Source organism: Passer montanus, unplaced genomic scaffold, assembly GCF_014805655.1.
Source record: "Passer montanus isolate IOZ18808 unplaced genomic scaffold, ASM1480565v1 scaffold86, whole genome shotgun sequence".
Taxonomy (NCBI): domain Eukaryota; kingdom Metazoa; phylum Chordata; class Aves; order Passeriformes; family Passeridae; genus Passer; species Passer montanus.
Window position 1 is genome coordinate 741,826 of NW_024373923.1, and position 14,078 is coordinate 755,903.

The 14,078-nt window shown below is 40.7% G+C and overlaps 1 protein-coding gene across 1 annotated transcript in view; it reads right to left on the reverse strand.

Annotated features, from left to right (window-relative positions):
• EPG5 (ectopic P-granules autophagy protein 5 homolog) overlaps positions 1-14,078 on the reverse strand; it is a gene marked incomplete at its 5' end in the record, with an annotated part of 54,789 nt that overhangs the window by 13,185 nt on the left and 27,526 nt on the right. Inside the window, 12 exons of the mRNA XM_039733350.1 lie at positions 446-653; positions 764-924; positions 1,686-1,899; positions 2,855-3,049; positions 4,127-4,283; positions 5,543-5,685; positions 6,282-6,444; positions 7,594-7,765; positions 8,944-9,085; positions 10,414-10,537; positions 12,371-12,595; positions 12,787-12,953. Coding sequence (XP_039589284.1) covers positions 446-653; positions 764-924; positions 1,686-1,899; positions 2,855-3,049; positions 4,127-4,283; positions 5,543-5,685; positions 6,282-6,444; positions 7,594-7,765; positions 8,944-9,085; positions 10,414-10,537; positions 12,371-12,595; positions 12,787-12,953 — 2,071 coding nt within the window. The remainder of the gene's footprint in view (positions 1-445; positions 654-763; positions 925-1,685; positions 1,900-2,854; positions 3,050-4,126; positions 4,284-5,542; positions 5,686-6,281; positions 6,445-7,593; positions 7,766-8,943; positions 9,086-10,413; positions 10,538-12,370; positions 12,596-12,786; positions 12,954-14,078) is intronic.

Below are 14,078 nucleotides of genomic sequence, written 5' to 3' on the forward strand. Positions count from 1 at the left end.
GATTGTGGGGGCAATAACAATTCACACTTTAAACCTGCACGTATTAAAATGTGTTAATTAATATTTAAATTTAAATTAGTTTTAAAAAAAAGTAAAAGCTGACTTTTTCCAGATTTAAATCATGCATGATAAAGTTCAGTAGTGTCTCCTTCCAAACCTTTGCTCAGAGCAAAAGACTCCATTTTTCTTAAGAAAGTACAATCGCCTCATAAAATAATTTTGAGGCAAGCTCAAATATCAAAAAAGTTTCCTTTCATATTACAAAGCATAAAGTCCTACATGGCCATGAAGTAGCCACAACATTTCCCATCCGTATTTTAATATTATCATTATTGCACAAATGCAAAGTAAGAAGATTTTGTTGTATATTTAAATGGCCCTTAACAGAGTGAACTGGAGAAATCAGGTGTCTGTTCTTAAGTAATTTGCTTTTCAGAGACATTACCTGCTAAAATTCTGCTGCTGCCAACAGGCTCCTGGGCTAAATTAGCAACCTCAGTGTCAATTAGTCGTTTAATGAGATACTGCAGGAATGTGTTCACTGCAGGCACATAAGGAGTCCATTTTGAAAACAGGCCAAAAGTCCTGAAGTCCACCGAGGCCAGTCGGAGTTTGCAGAAGGATGTAGAAAGCCATTCTATTGTCTCCCTGACCTGTAAAAAGAAGGAGGCTATGAATCAGCTGCAGAAGGGCTGCACAGCAGTGTTATCTGTCACTGGAGAGCATCTGTTTCCTCTGAAAAACGAACCCAAGAGGCACCCACCTGTTCTATGGAGAGCAGAGTTTTTGCAGCATCCCTCACCACAGGACCTTCAGCAGAATCACTTTTCTTGAAACTGCCCTGCTCAGTCACTGATGAATCACACCCCAAAGCCTGAAGTGATGCCTTCCAACAGTCAGGGCTTAGAAGTTGCTCTGATGAGCCTTAGGAAGAAGAAGGGAATGCATTTGTGAAAACCAGAAAGATGTCAGTCCCTTTCTCCAAACAAGTCAAACAAGGCTGAAATTAGAGCTCCCCACTTCATGTCAAATTAAGTGAAGTAGGAGTTTAAAAGCCCCAAGTTTAAGGGTGAAAGATCATCTCTAGTTTGCAAATATAATCAACTCAACATCTCCTTTTGGCACCTACATGTTTCTCTTCTTAGACAGCTTCCCAGGCACTTTGTACACTCCTGACTGCAAACACACACTGAGAGACAGCTGCTCTCTCAGCAGGTATGGTTTGACAAAGAGAAGCACTTTTGTTCTCATTTGAGGGGCACATCAGAATATGGGTGGCATCAAATGTCAACCAGGACATTTTCAGCAAATTTCAGCATCAGTTAACACATCTTCATAATTCCAGCTCTCCACCGATACTGAAGGGTAATCAAAAACAAGGGTTCTGCATTACAGACCATGGCATAACCGTCACTAAGAGGTGCTTCCATAAACAGAAGCTCCATCCTTCTCCTGTTACATGGGCTGAAAATCTGTTGCCACTGATGTGTGTGCCTTGACCCACAGAAAAGCTACAATATGTCTGAAAAAACCACATCACATAGCAAGGCACATAAAAACACCCAAGGCAGAAACCTAAGGAAGTGTAAATCGTTCTGCAGTTTAACTCTGCTGCACAGGGTTCATATTTTTAAGCCAGAAGGGCTCTGCACAAAGCCTCAGGATGCATCACCTCAGACACTCACTTTGCACAAACAACCTTAAGAAATCACTGTAGTGGTCAGGGAACTGATACTGGAGAAGGTTAGTCCAGTGCTTGCAGAAGATATTAAATGGCATCAAAATATCTTCTTCAGGTTCCAGGCCACATGCATTGAGAGCCAAGTGAATGGACTCCAGGAGCTGGGTGCGCTCCGAGAGGGGCGGCTTGGCCACGCTCAGCCACTGCGTCAGGTCAAACTACAACAGAGCACAGGGAGCATTTGTGAGCAGGAGATTCAACAGACACAACAGCTTTGGGAGGAGGGAGAAGTCACCAGGGAAGTTAAATCATGACATTTTTATGTATCTAAGAAAAACCTCATGAATTTGCATCTTGTTGGCCCCAACTCCAAACCTCACTCTCCAAAGGCTATTGATTTAGCATACTGCAAAAGTCTCTAAGATCTATGAAACGGCCCTTGGCTGAGGGGTTCAGGTTCATAAAGATGAGTCTGAGTTTCCACACAAGCATTAAACTGGACTGATGCCCACAGTCCATACATTTTCAGGAAGAGGAGCAAAGCCTTTGTAGCCCTTTATCACCTGCTCGGACCTTGGTGAGCAGGGACAATACTGCCACCATGGACAGCTCAGAGTCCTGCCCAGGACAGACTGCCTGCTGCTCCCAGCAGTCTCCCTGTAACTGAAGAGGAGAACCAGAGCAGCATCAAAGGCCAAGTGTTACACTAATTTCTCCACTGGCAGTATCATGAGTAACAGGAGATGTGCAAATCACATCTTGGTTTACCTTACTCTGTTTTAGGACAGGCAGGAAGGACATGGGTACCAAACAGAGCTGGAAAATGCAGACACTGTCCCAAATTTTGGTTTGACTGTTAGATACCTGGCATTCACTGGCTATTGTAATGAATGTCTTTGCAGAGATACCAAGCAGAAGAAGTCATCAAGAGATGGTTTTAATTTCAGCAGTAAGCCCTGGGAAGCACATACTGATTCTATCTAGGCTAGAAAGGGCTACTTAAGCTATTTCCTTGTGACTCCAGCCCCTCCAGCTTAAATGTAACACTTACCATTCAGTACTACCAACACAGCTCTACGTAACCTGCTATTTTAAAGCACCAGATTTGCACCTCTTTCCTCTAGCTTAAGGACATGGTCTTTAGGCAAAGAACAACCACAGACCAGACCTCACCTTTGTCAGCAGCATGAAGACAACGTCGCTGTTATCCTCACTCAGAAAGGCCACGACTTTCTCATATAAAGTCACAAATTCACTGGGAGAGGCTACAGGAGTGAAGTAAGGAGAAAGGAGAGTACAGAGCCTCCGATTCTGCAGGATGGTCTGGAGCAGACGCTTGCACTCTGATTTGGTCCCACTGATGAACACCTGAGAAATGTCGGAATGGTGGAAAAAAAACCAGCCAAATATCACTCAACTGGAAAATATACCTCTTAAGCTTGTTGTTGAGATACCCACAGTTTTGGTTCTTTTATAAAAAAGGAAGTTTTTCTCAAAAACAAGAGACTGAGATTATAAGATTAATACCAACTAAATGCTGTTATTCCACAAGATATAACACAAAACAAATATGTCTTCCTAGCTCACTTTAGACTGGTATTTGTGATAACATGTGTTGTCTAAATATACCCAGAATTACCATTTTTTCTGATGGAATAGCTTAAGAAAATGAATCCTGATTTCACCAGCCCTGCTTGATAATAGGAAAAATTTAATAGAATTACATCTGTTAAGAACTTCTCAGTATTTCAACTCTTAGAGGTGTTCAAGGACAGCTGCACACTGAAATAACCTGTATCTAAGATAAAAGTAAGTATCTGGACCCAAAGCAGAGGCTAATGATTTTCTCAGAGCACAAACAGAGCAAACATTACCACCACCACCAAGGACTTGCCTTCTCCACCAGCAAAGCTCTGATATAACTCACTACACAGAGAACACTGCAAGGCTGTGGAAGAAAGGTATCTAAATACAGAGGCTGACAAGATGTGCATCAACCAGAAAGGGACAGGTAAAAGCAAAGTCTATGCTGAAACACACTTTTGTCTAAATACAGAGATTGACAAGATGTGCATTCAACCAGAAAGGGACAGGTAAAAGCAAAGTCTATGCTGAAACACACTTTTATGAACTGAAAGTATCCAAACCTTAGTTACCTGCCCAAAACTCCAGCATTTAACTAACACAATGACAATTTATTAACACTAAGCAGAGGCACATCAGAGCAAGTTTTTATTTTGCTTAAATACAAGCTTCACCTCTCCTAAAGACTGTGCACATTACACAATTAGCTGAAAACAAAATGGGATAGAAACTCAGAAATTAAGGTTTCTGAATTTGTTTGGGACCACCTCCCCCCATTAACAGCAGTGAAATTGGAATAAGCGTCAAAAATCAAATTTTAAAAATTTAGAAAATATTTTCATATTCAAGAAATAAACTCACTTGGCCCAGAATCTCAATGCAGGATGTGAAGAACTGTCTTGTGGGAGGATTACGTTGAGTTTCATCACACACATATTCTACTAATGTAAAAAACAAACCAATTCCAACTTTCTTGATTGCAGGCATAGGCTGCACCTTGTAGATATTTATCAGGGCCCTAAAAAATTAAAGTAAAAAGGCAAATTAAATTTACATATGGAGAATAACCTGTGACAATAAAGAAAGGTTTCTTGCCAATATATAACCTTGAGAGGAGTATTTGTGACACTCCCTGAGTATCCCTCCTTCTCATATCCAGACTGAAAAGTCACAGATTTAGCTCATGTAATTTTGCTGCCTGAAATGGATACTCCCAAACCTTAGAAAGTCTCCATAATCAGAGTCAGAAAGTGAACACTGAAAGATTTCCAAAGCATAGATCCAATGGATTATTTCTCCCTTTAATCATGTACTTCTCATATTCTCATGGCATCTCAACTGCCCTTGTGTTGCAAGAAAAACTACCCCATTTTATTTCACAAGCTCAACAATAAAAGAATTATAACAGAATCAGTCTTTTCTTGTGCACTGCCAAGTAAATATTTCATTGAGACCAAACCCCTGTCTTCACTAAATCTGAATTAAAACAGGTGAAGAAGATACAGTTCCACAGACCTAAGTCCAAAGAACTAGCTCATCCACAGATTTTTTCAGATCAATGATCGAGAATGAAAAAGTAGCAGTGCATAAATCCTTTTACTTGTACAATCATTACACTCCATACTAAACCAGCTACACTAAGAGAATCCCAGCAGAAATCTGGAAGATTGAGATAAAGTTGCTAAAGTGGACCTCTGGGATAAACTGCAAAAGTGAGGAAGAGGGCCTTGGACGACCCCATTTTATTCATACCCCCAAAAAAAAAGTGGAATTATCTAGCCAGCTTTCACTGCATCATTTTGTTTCACCTATTTAAAAACTACTTCAAATTATAGCACTCTGTTAAAGATTTATGTCCTGCACTATAATGAAGAAAAACCCATAGAGAGTCATATTCACATCATGTAATTTAGCCTATGGCTGAGACAGCTGTGGTACAAGTTTGCCACTTCCTAAAGATTAGCACAGCATCCTTGTCATCTCAGTGTCCTTTTAAAGGATTAGGAGAGCTATTATAATGCACAGAACAATAAAAAGAAGTAGAAAACAATAAACAGAAGTACAACACAATACTGTGTGCCCTGCTGAACCTGAGTGTCCCTCTGATAGTAAGAATTACTGTGTCACAAACACAGAGGTCTCAGAATTCCAGCTCTGTTTCTGGCCCGAGCTGACGAGCATGACGAAAAACACACAAAGAGGTTCCACGTGTTTCCTCTAACACACTAAAATGGAATCACAAACACCACCACCCAGGGCAGCATCTGAACGACCTACGTTATGAAATTCTCCACGTGTACAGCTGCTTCCACAACACCCAGGGAAGGTGGCTTCATGGCTTCTGCCTGCAGCTGTCTCACTTCTTTACGCAAAGCATGAAGCTGCTGGCTCACTGCTTCGTTTTTGTGCTTCCCTTCAAACTAAATGACAGAAAGACACACATTCATTGCAGAACAAACATGGTTTTGCTAGAACTCTTCCATGTTGCAGCTATTTCCAAAAACAAAGCAGAGCCCACTCAGAGAACTCTGAATTTGGATGGCTTTCCCCCCTGAGAGCTTTCATCAGATTTAGTACAATGTGCCCAAGCACACATCTTGGTCATGCTCCTAATTAATTATCACACACACATTAATAGAATTCATGTCTTTTATCTAAGGCTATTAATCCACAGGGACTGAAACTTATAGGGATCAAAAAATTAATTTATTAAGCAACATGGAAGTATTTCCATAAACATTTTCATGCTTCTATTTCTATCAGCAAGCAAATTCCCCCATCCATACACTGGGAAGCAGTTTAGAATGGATGCCATGAGCAAAACAAATTATGCAATGACTTATTCTTCAGCTGTTGATCTGCTTCTTTTGAGCATTACACATGAAATGTTTCAGATCACTAATAGGTGTGTGGATTTATTCAGTCAAATGCTACCACTTTTATAATAATTCAGCCATTTCACACTCATCCTATATGTTCACCAGCCCCCAAACAGAGGTGATGCCATGCCCCTGACCTGGATGGTGAGCTGAGCTGCTCCCTGGCAGCCTTTATTTGAAATTCCCCGGCACTCCAGGTGGAGGGTGATCTGCTCCTCCCTGTTGACATACAGCTTAGGCACCGTGTCCAGGATCTCACTGTTCAGAGCAACGTGCTGAGACTCCCAGAGAGCTGCAGTTCTGAAAGGCATTTATTAACAAAATTACCAAAATCTTTCCTGAAAACAGCAACGCTGAGAAATTTTTAAGAGAGGAGATTTCAATTTAATGTGCTGTATAAACACTCATGACACTTTCCCGGAAAACATAAAAGGTTATTAAATGAAATTGAGCTAAAACTTCAAAGTAATACCACTTCAAAGTAAAAAAAAAACCAAAAAAACAGATTCATAAGAACAAAACTACTCAAGTAAGTGTGAGTTATTTTGAATTGCTTGATATGACAACCTGGAAGGAAACTGAACAGAATAATCTCTACAGGAAATGCAATTTTCCACCAGACCAAAAACAAAACAAAAACAAAATCTCAAATAAACAAAACAAAACAGAAAAAAGAGAACCCAGCTAAAATTGATAGTGGAATTGTTTAGACACAACCTCTTGGGGGCTTAGAAGCTTTTGTTCTGATTCATAATATTGTTATTAAATGACTACATTAGGTAAGAACAGCTATAAATTGACCAGTTGTGCTTGAAAACAATTCACCTGGATTATCTGAATTGGAATATTAAAAACAGAAAGTCTCTTTCATTCACAAAGCTACCAGAACCAGAAATCAGCTTCTCTTTTGGGTGCTTCACATTGCAACTACTACCTTAGTGCAAAAGGGTTAAATAATTCATTGTCAACAAATCTAGCCTAAAAGGAGGCTTTAGTCAGGCAATATGGCAAATGAGAAAATAAGTTAGATGCCATCTGATGTAATCTCAGTCATTAGGTAAGACTTGTGCACTCTTATGTCAGTTGAAGAAGTAGAATAATAACCCGATAGACCAGAAGAAGCAGAAGTCAAGTGTACTGACAGTCTTGTGCTAATACCATAAATGAGGCTGCAGTGAAGGGCAGCTTTAGGAAGAAACTGCTCTCTGTGAAGGTGCCCAGGGTGCCAGAGAAGCTGTGGCTGCCCCTGGATCCCTGGAAGTGTCCCAGGACAGGCTGGACAGGGCTTGGAGCAACCTGGGACAGTGGAAGGTGTCCCTGCCCATGGCAGGGGTAAGATGTGGTGAGCTTTAAGGTGCCTCCCAACCCAGGCCATTCTGTGACTCCACAATAATTTTAAGGCACTGCTGGACCCACTGGTGAGGCACAAGGAGCACAGACATGACTCACTTGGCGTGCTGCTGCAGGATGTTCAGGTCCCTGCGCATGAGCTGGATCGCGTCTTTCTGGCTCACCAGAGTGGCAGAGGAAATCACTGGCACAGGAGCTTTCATCGTCTGCAGAGGCAGAGGGGGCTTGGGAGTATCAAGCTTCTTCAAATTATTCATGATCCTCACTTTGGCTACAAAAAAAAATTTTAAAAAGCAGAAGCAAGTTTGGTCAATAAGAAAAGTTTAGGAGAAACTGAACAAAAACATTAGTTTCCATGCATGAAGTATTTTTAACTGCAGGCAGATATTTCTCAGGTTTCTCCTTTTAAAAAATATCACTCAACTAATGTTCTTATTTCTGTCAAACTTCATTTCACACAGCTAATTTTCATGACTAGCTCTTCCATCACACAAAGATTACGATCAAAAGACCCACTGGCTTCTGTGTTTTCCCCAAACACTCCTAACTTCCAGTTTTCCTGTCACTCCATTTATTTTACTCATCTAACACATGCACCCAGACAAAATTCTAAGCAAAATTCATCTTCCTTTCCCTAAAATGACCCTCACCTGTACTCTTGTCAGCATCAATTCCTTCTCAGAGCACAGCCTCTATCTGGGTCAGCCCCCTCCTCCTGCTGATTTCCATTCAGTTTCTTTGTCCAAGCAGTTATGAAACTATTCCAGCTCCCTTCTATTTCCTCACTCCTTCTTCTTCTCTGGATCAGCCCCAAATCCAGTCTCTCCACGTCCTTAATTATTATTAAGCTATGATTATCACCCCTTCTGTGCTAGAACAACCCTTTCACTGTGCCAAAATTCCAGGCGAAACACACAGGGGAAAAACAACACAAAAAACAAACTAACTAACTAAACTAAAGTACCAGCTATGATATCACCCCTTCTGTGCTAGAACAACACTTTCACTGTGCCAAAATTCCAGGGGAAACACACAGGGGAAAAACAACACAAAAAACAAACAAACTAACTAAACTAAACTAAACCCCAGAGACAATATGTCTTCAGGTACAGTAGGTTTTACCTTTGCTTTCACCTGTCTCTCTAAATTTTGGGAAAATGTTCAGAGGACACTCTGTGCAGAGGAACTTTCATGGAGCTCACCCATGATTCCCTAGCTCTGCTCTGTGACACAGCAAACTTGAAGCCAAAAAGCATCAATGTTAGCCTCTCACATGAAAATCTTAGTGAGAAAACCATGACACCTTCATAGAAAATATTGTGCCCACAGAAAACAAACCATATTAATATCTTTATTGACAGGTATCATCAAGCTCCTAAAGAAATCAGAGCTTTGGCATTCCAGAAATTCTTTAAGGTGCAGTTCCTGAACAGTACTTTTATCTCTTACCTGACAAAGGGTTGGTGAAATCTGTTTCCCCTGCAGAAGCACAGGTTGGATGTGTTTCAAGCTGAACCTGCATCCAAAGGTTCAGAGCTTCCTGAAACTCATGGTGTATGAGTTCCACATTGACATATTCCATCCACAGATCCTGGAGCACAAAAGAATTAAATTATCATTCCCCATTTTGGTCAGCACCATGTGCTGTCCACCCATCCTATTAGCTGTGGAACTAAAGCAACTACATAAAATACATACCTTGCAGTTTTAAGTCACAGGAAATTTATTATTAAGGGCAAGAAAACTAAACTGAAGAAAAACACTGAACTATTTTTATTACATATATAGATATCTACTGAAAAGCATTTGTGACACTTAGAGACGAAACCTGGCACACGGTATAATTTCTAACATATAAGAGACAAAGGAAAAGATAGATTATTAAAAATCTACTCCTAAAAAGGGAATACAAGAGACCAAAATAGTCTAAAACATCATGGCATGATTAACTGCAGCCAGGCGAAAGCAGGCTGGATTTCCAGTAGTCACACACACTGGAAGAGGGAAAACAAAGCAAGCATAAAGAAATGCCTTTGCAGAGTAAGTCTTTAGGCTTGAAGAATAGAATAATAGAAGAATAACTGAAGAATAGAATAATACACACTCACTAACTTGTATTTGAACCCGACATTTTACAGACTACCAACACAAGCAGGTTTTGGCTTCCAGTCTTTAATTACTTAAAGCTGCACTTAAATAATCCTCTAATACTAACTTAAAACATAAAAAGAATTACAGAGCAGTACAGAAAAAGCATTGTGTTTCAAGAAATGACATGCATCCTTCAAGATATGCAAGGAATCTACATCTGAGTCCTCCTTCAAACATAAAGGAGGGCAGTTTGGGATAACACAGGATTTTAAGAAAAAAGGTTAGAGCCATGAAGGTATCAGACCTGCTGTATGTGACTTAAAGACCAGTAACACAACTCTCTCACTGAATTCAAAGACTCATTTTAGCAAGTGGACCTTATATTTCAGGTTTTCAGTGTTATTAGCAACCCACCTGTTGATTCTGCATGACTTTAGCAAGTCTATGTGCATCATACTGCTTCGGTAAAGAGGGAATGTATGTATCTCCTTTCTGGAAACTCTCTTCTTCCAACCACAAAATTAAAACATTACAAAGCCTGAGGGGAAACAGAGCAGTACAGAAAAAGCATTGTGTTTCAAGAAATGACATGCATCCTTCAAGATATGCAAGGAATCTACGTCTGAGTCCTCCTTCAAACATAAAGGAGGGCAGTTTGGGATAACACAGGATTTTAAGAAAAAGGTTAGAGCCATGAAGGTATCATACCTGCTGTATGTATATTACAGACCATATATATTAAGTAACACAACTCTCTCACTGATTTCAAAGACTCATTTTAGGAAGAGGACTTTAAATTTCATATTTTCAGTGTTATTAGCAACCCACCTGTTGATTCTGCATGACTTTAGCAAGTCTATGTGCATCATACTGCTTTGGTAAAGAGGGAATGTATGTATCTCCTTTCTGGAAACTCTCTTCTTCCAACCACAAAATTAAAACATTACAAAGCCTGAGGGGAATAAAAAAAGAATATAAGAAAAAAAAAAATCAGCGTGAATTTGATTGTTCTAAGGTTAGAATGAGGGCAACTAATTATGCCACAAGGTGGCATGGTTAAAAAAGCTATTTCAGGTGCATTTGCACTCACTTACTGCCAAGTTAAAGACTAACAGTGGAAAGAAGGTACTTAGAAAAATATGAAGGGCAGCAAAAAAAAAAGAGAGGATAAATTCTGAAAAGGAAATAATTTATGCAATCTAGTACAAGACCCAGGACTGGAATAGTCTCTTACGTCAGAAAGTATCACCACAATCCCATTCAGAAGACCAGCCGAATAAACAGAGAACACATGAGCAAGTTTGGCTTCTCACCCCAGAACCTCTCTGCAGTACGTGCTCCAAAAAATCATGCCTGAGTTAAGTCACATATTTTAATTTATTTTCAGAGTCTCATTCATGACTAGTTCATTCTCATTTCCTCCTTTGTTAAAACTTTAACATAAATACACTTTTTTTCAGCTGACAGCATTCCACCGACTGCTACCATTTTCACAGTCACACCATCCAAGCCTTCCTGACAAGAAAGCACTAGAATGCCATTAAATCTTCACACTGCGGTATTAAATATCACTAGCAAACTCCTGCTTCCTTCATCAGTGTCACTGGTGAAAAAATGGAAGTAGACCAACTCCAGAAATCAGCCCCTATAAACCCTACCAATAATTTCCCTCCTGTCCAGGAAACTAGACAGGTCATTAAACTTCCTGAGTATAAGATTTATTTGGGCGTAGAGTACTCTGGTTTTCTGCTGGAGCAGGAAACTTATTTGAAATCAAAGACTGAAAATATTAATCAAGTTCAACCTGTGACCATCTCTGGATTATTTTTCACAGACAATCAAGTGGGATTTATGATCTCCCTCGTTTGTTTGTACAGTACCTACTGACTGCTGAGGGGAACACTGAGCAGAAGCTCAGATTCCACATGTCCATGGCCCCTTAAAAAGGGACTCTTTTCAAATATTTCAGATAATCCTTTCAACTATTTCCTAGCAATATTTACATACTTCCTCAGATTTAGTGTACATGAGGTACTATTCCTCACAAAAGTGGGAATTCCCCAGCTGAGTAGCAGTGAGTGACTTGTCTCTCTCCTTAGCCTACTCCAAGACAAAAAGCAAGTCCTGTGGTGAGGTTTTGGTAAGCAGATTTACCATTTTCCAGGTGGCACAGAACACACCTGGCAGAGCTAACCTTTAGGTTGCTAACCAAGTAAACTGCTAGAACCATGTGCTGAAGACAACAGTAAATTATCTGATGAAGTAATCTTACTCAGACATAAATTCAGGCTCTGGTCTGTGACAAACATATATACATACCAACTAGCCTTTTACACTTATAGCTAGTAGATGTACATACAAGTAGCAAATATGCCTAAATAATAAATATTTTGCCAGCATGGGGCTACCATTCATTAAAAAGCAAAGCTCTTCCCCTAAAGGAAGTGACAAACCTATCAACAATGTTTTATTTTTAGTAGTAAAACCATCCCCCTCTCAAACTAAACAAGTTATGCAAACAGAGGAATGGATTTGAACCCAAATATGCACATGGGGACATGGGCTAGTGGTGGTCTTGACAGTGCTAGGTTAAGTGCTAGACTTGATGATCTTTAAAGGCTTTTTCAAATCTGAATGTTCTCTGATTTTATGCTTTTACTAAATGCCTCCAGTACATCTAAGGTCACATACTTTCATTACTCACACAGCCATGACTGTGCTGTAGCAGTTACTCAGGCAGTTGCATTGATTAACATGGAACTGGGCAGGCTTTTTTCTTTTTTACCTGACAAGTTCCTTATGCAGCTCAGGTGAAGTCAGGTAATCAGCTGAGCAGCTGGCCTTCTCTGGTGACCCGTCACTGCCCTCAGGACTCTCCACTCTCAGTGCTTTACTGGCAGCGTGGTGGAAGTCTGCCACCTCCGTCAGCCGCTGCTTCATCTCATTTAGCAAGTTAACATGAGCTGCACTCTGAAAAAAGCGTCTTCCAATACAGCCATCTACAGGTAATCTAAAAATGAACAAGAAAGCATCACTAAGCCTTGTTGCAAATGTCAAATCAGCATTTCTGCAGACAAACTGGCTCACCAGAGAAGCTACTGGCACCCACTGCTTGCGGGAGCAGGCAGTGTAAGGCACTGACTCTCACTTGCTGTGCACTTAATTAATGCTTGATAATGTGCTGGAGCAGGTCAGACTCACCCATACTGTGGTCCTGGTCGGTGAAGGTACAGGAGGAAGAATTTCTGCCAGACCAGTGGCATGAGAGGGTGATCTGCAGGGGTAGCCAGGGCCTGGTGAGCCCAGCGGTAAATCATGAGCCTCTGGAGGGAAGGGACGATGGGCAGCTTCAGCTGGGTCTGGGCTTTCTGCAGAAACAACATTTCCAGACAGTGTGGTGCTGTAACAGGCTGTCACAGGTTAACTGAGCAGATTAACACAGTGTGAACACTTGGTAATTACAGAGGAGAAAACTCTGGAAGCAGTCACACATCTGTTGCAGGCCTTGAAGGATGAGCTGCCCATCTCACAGTTATGCTGAAGCAGACCTACATCTCTGGTGTTTACAAACCCCAGCATGATGGCTCTGACACAAGGCAAACATATGGGCGCTGGTGTTAATTACAGTTAATTACTGCTCTTCCTCACAGAAGTAGATGGCCCCGGTTTAGACCTCCAGCATGCTACTTTTAGCTTTTTCCAGATTACATTTAATACAGCTCTAGTGAAAATTTGAAATGCATAGTATAATTAATGTGAAGAGAGAACACAGAAGCATAAGCAGAACAAAAGCAAAGCAAACTATAAGCAGCAGCATCCCATCTTAGCAACCCCACAGACACACTAAATTATTAAACAGTCCCACTCCAAGCTCCCCTGGACTGTGCCTGAAGCAGGGGAATGGGAGGCCTTTCTGAGTTCCCAAGACTGGGAGCAGACTTCTTACTTCCTCATCCCCTACACCAAACCTCTTTTCCACACTCTTTTTGTTTTCCAGCTAAATCAAGACAAGCAAGCCAAAGAACAAATGCTCTCAGACCAGCTCCAAGGATGCAAGACGTGTACTTGACACAAGGCAAGCAAACCTATTTTCACAGGGACACCTCCTTTGTTGAAACACACCAAAAGAGCTGAGACAAAGGACAGGACAAAAGTTACACTTTGAGAATGGACGGCTTTCCACTTGCTTCACTCCAGAATTTCTAACTGAATTTGGGCAAAGAAGCTGGAAAAGGCTGCAATGTAGCCTGAAGTAGTTAATTAAGTGCCTTGTTAAAGGAGCGACCTAAGTAATTTTGAAAGCCCTGGAAAATAGTTCAGAAAACAAGGAAAAGTAAAGGCCAGTCTTCTGCACAATTCAGGTCATCTGAGAAATTATCTGTTTGGAATACAGACACATCTTCCCACCTGAAAAATAAGCACTCCCCATATCAGGGGTATAGAATAAATCCACTGAAGGTTGTGAGGCATTTAGATAACCCAGAAAATTATGC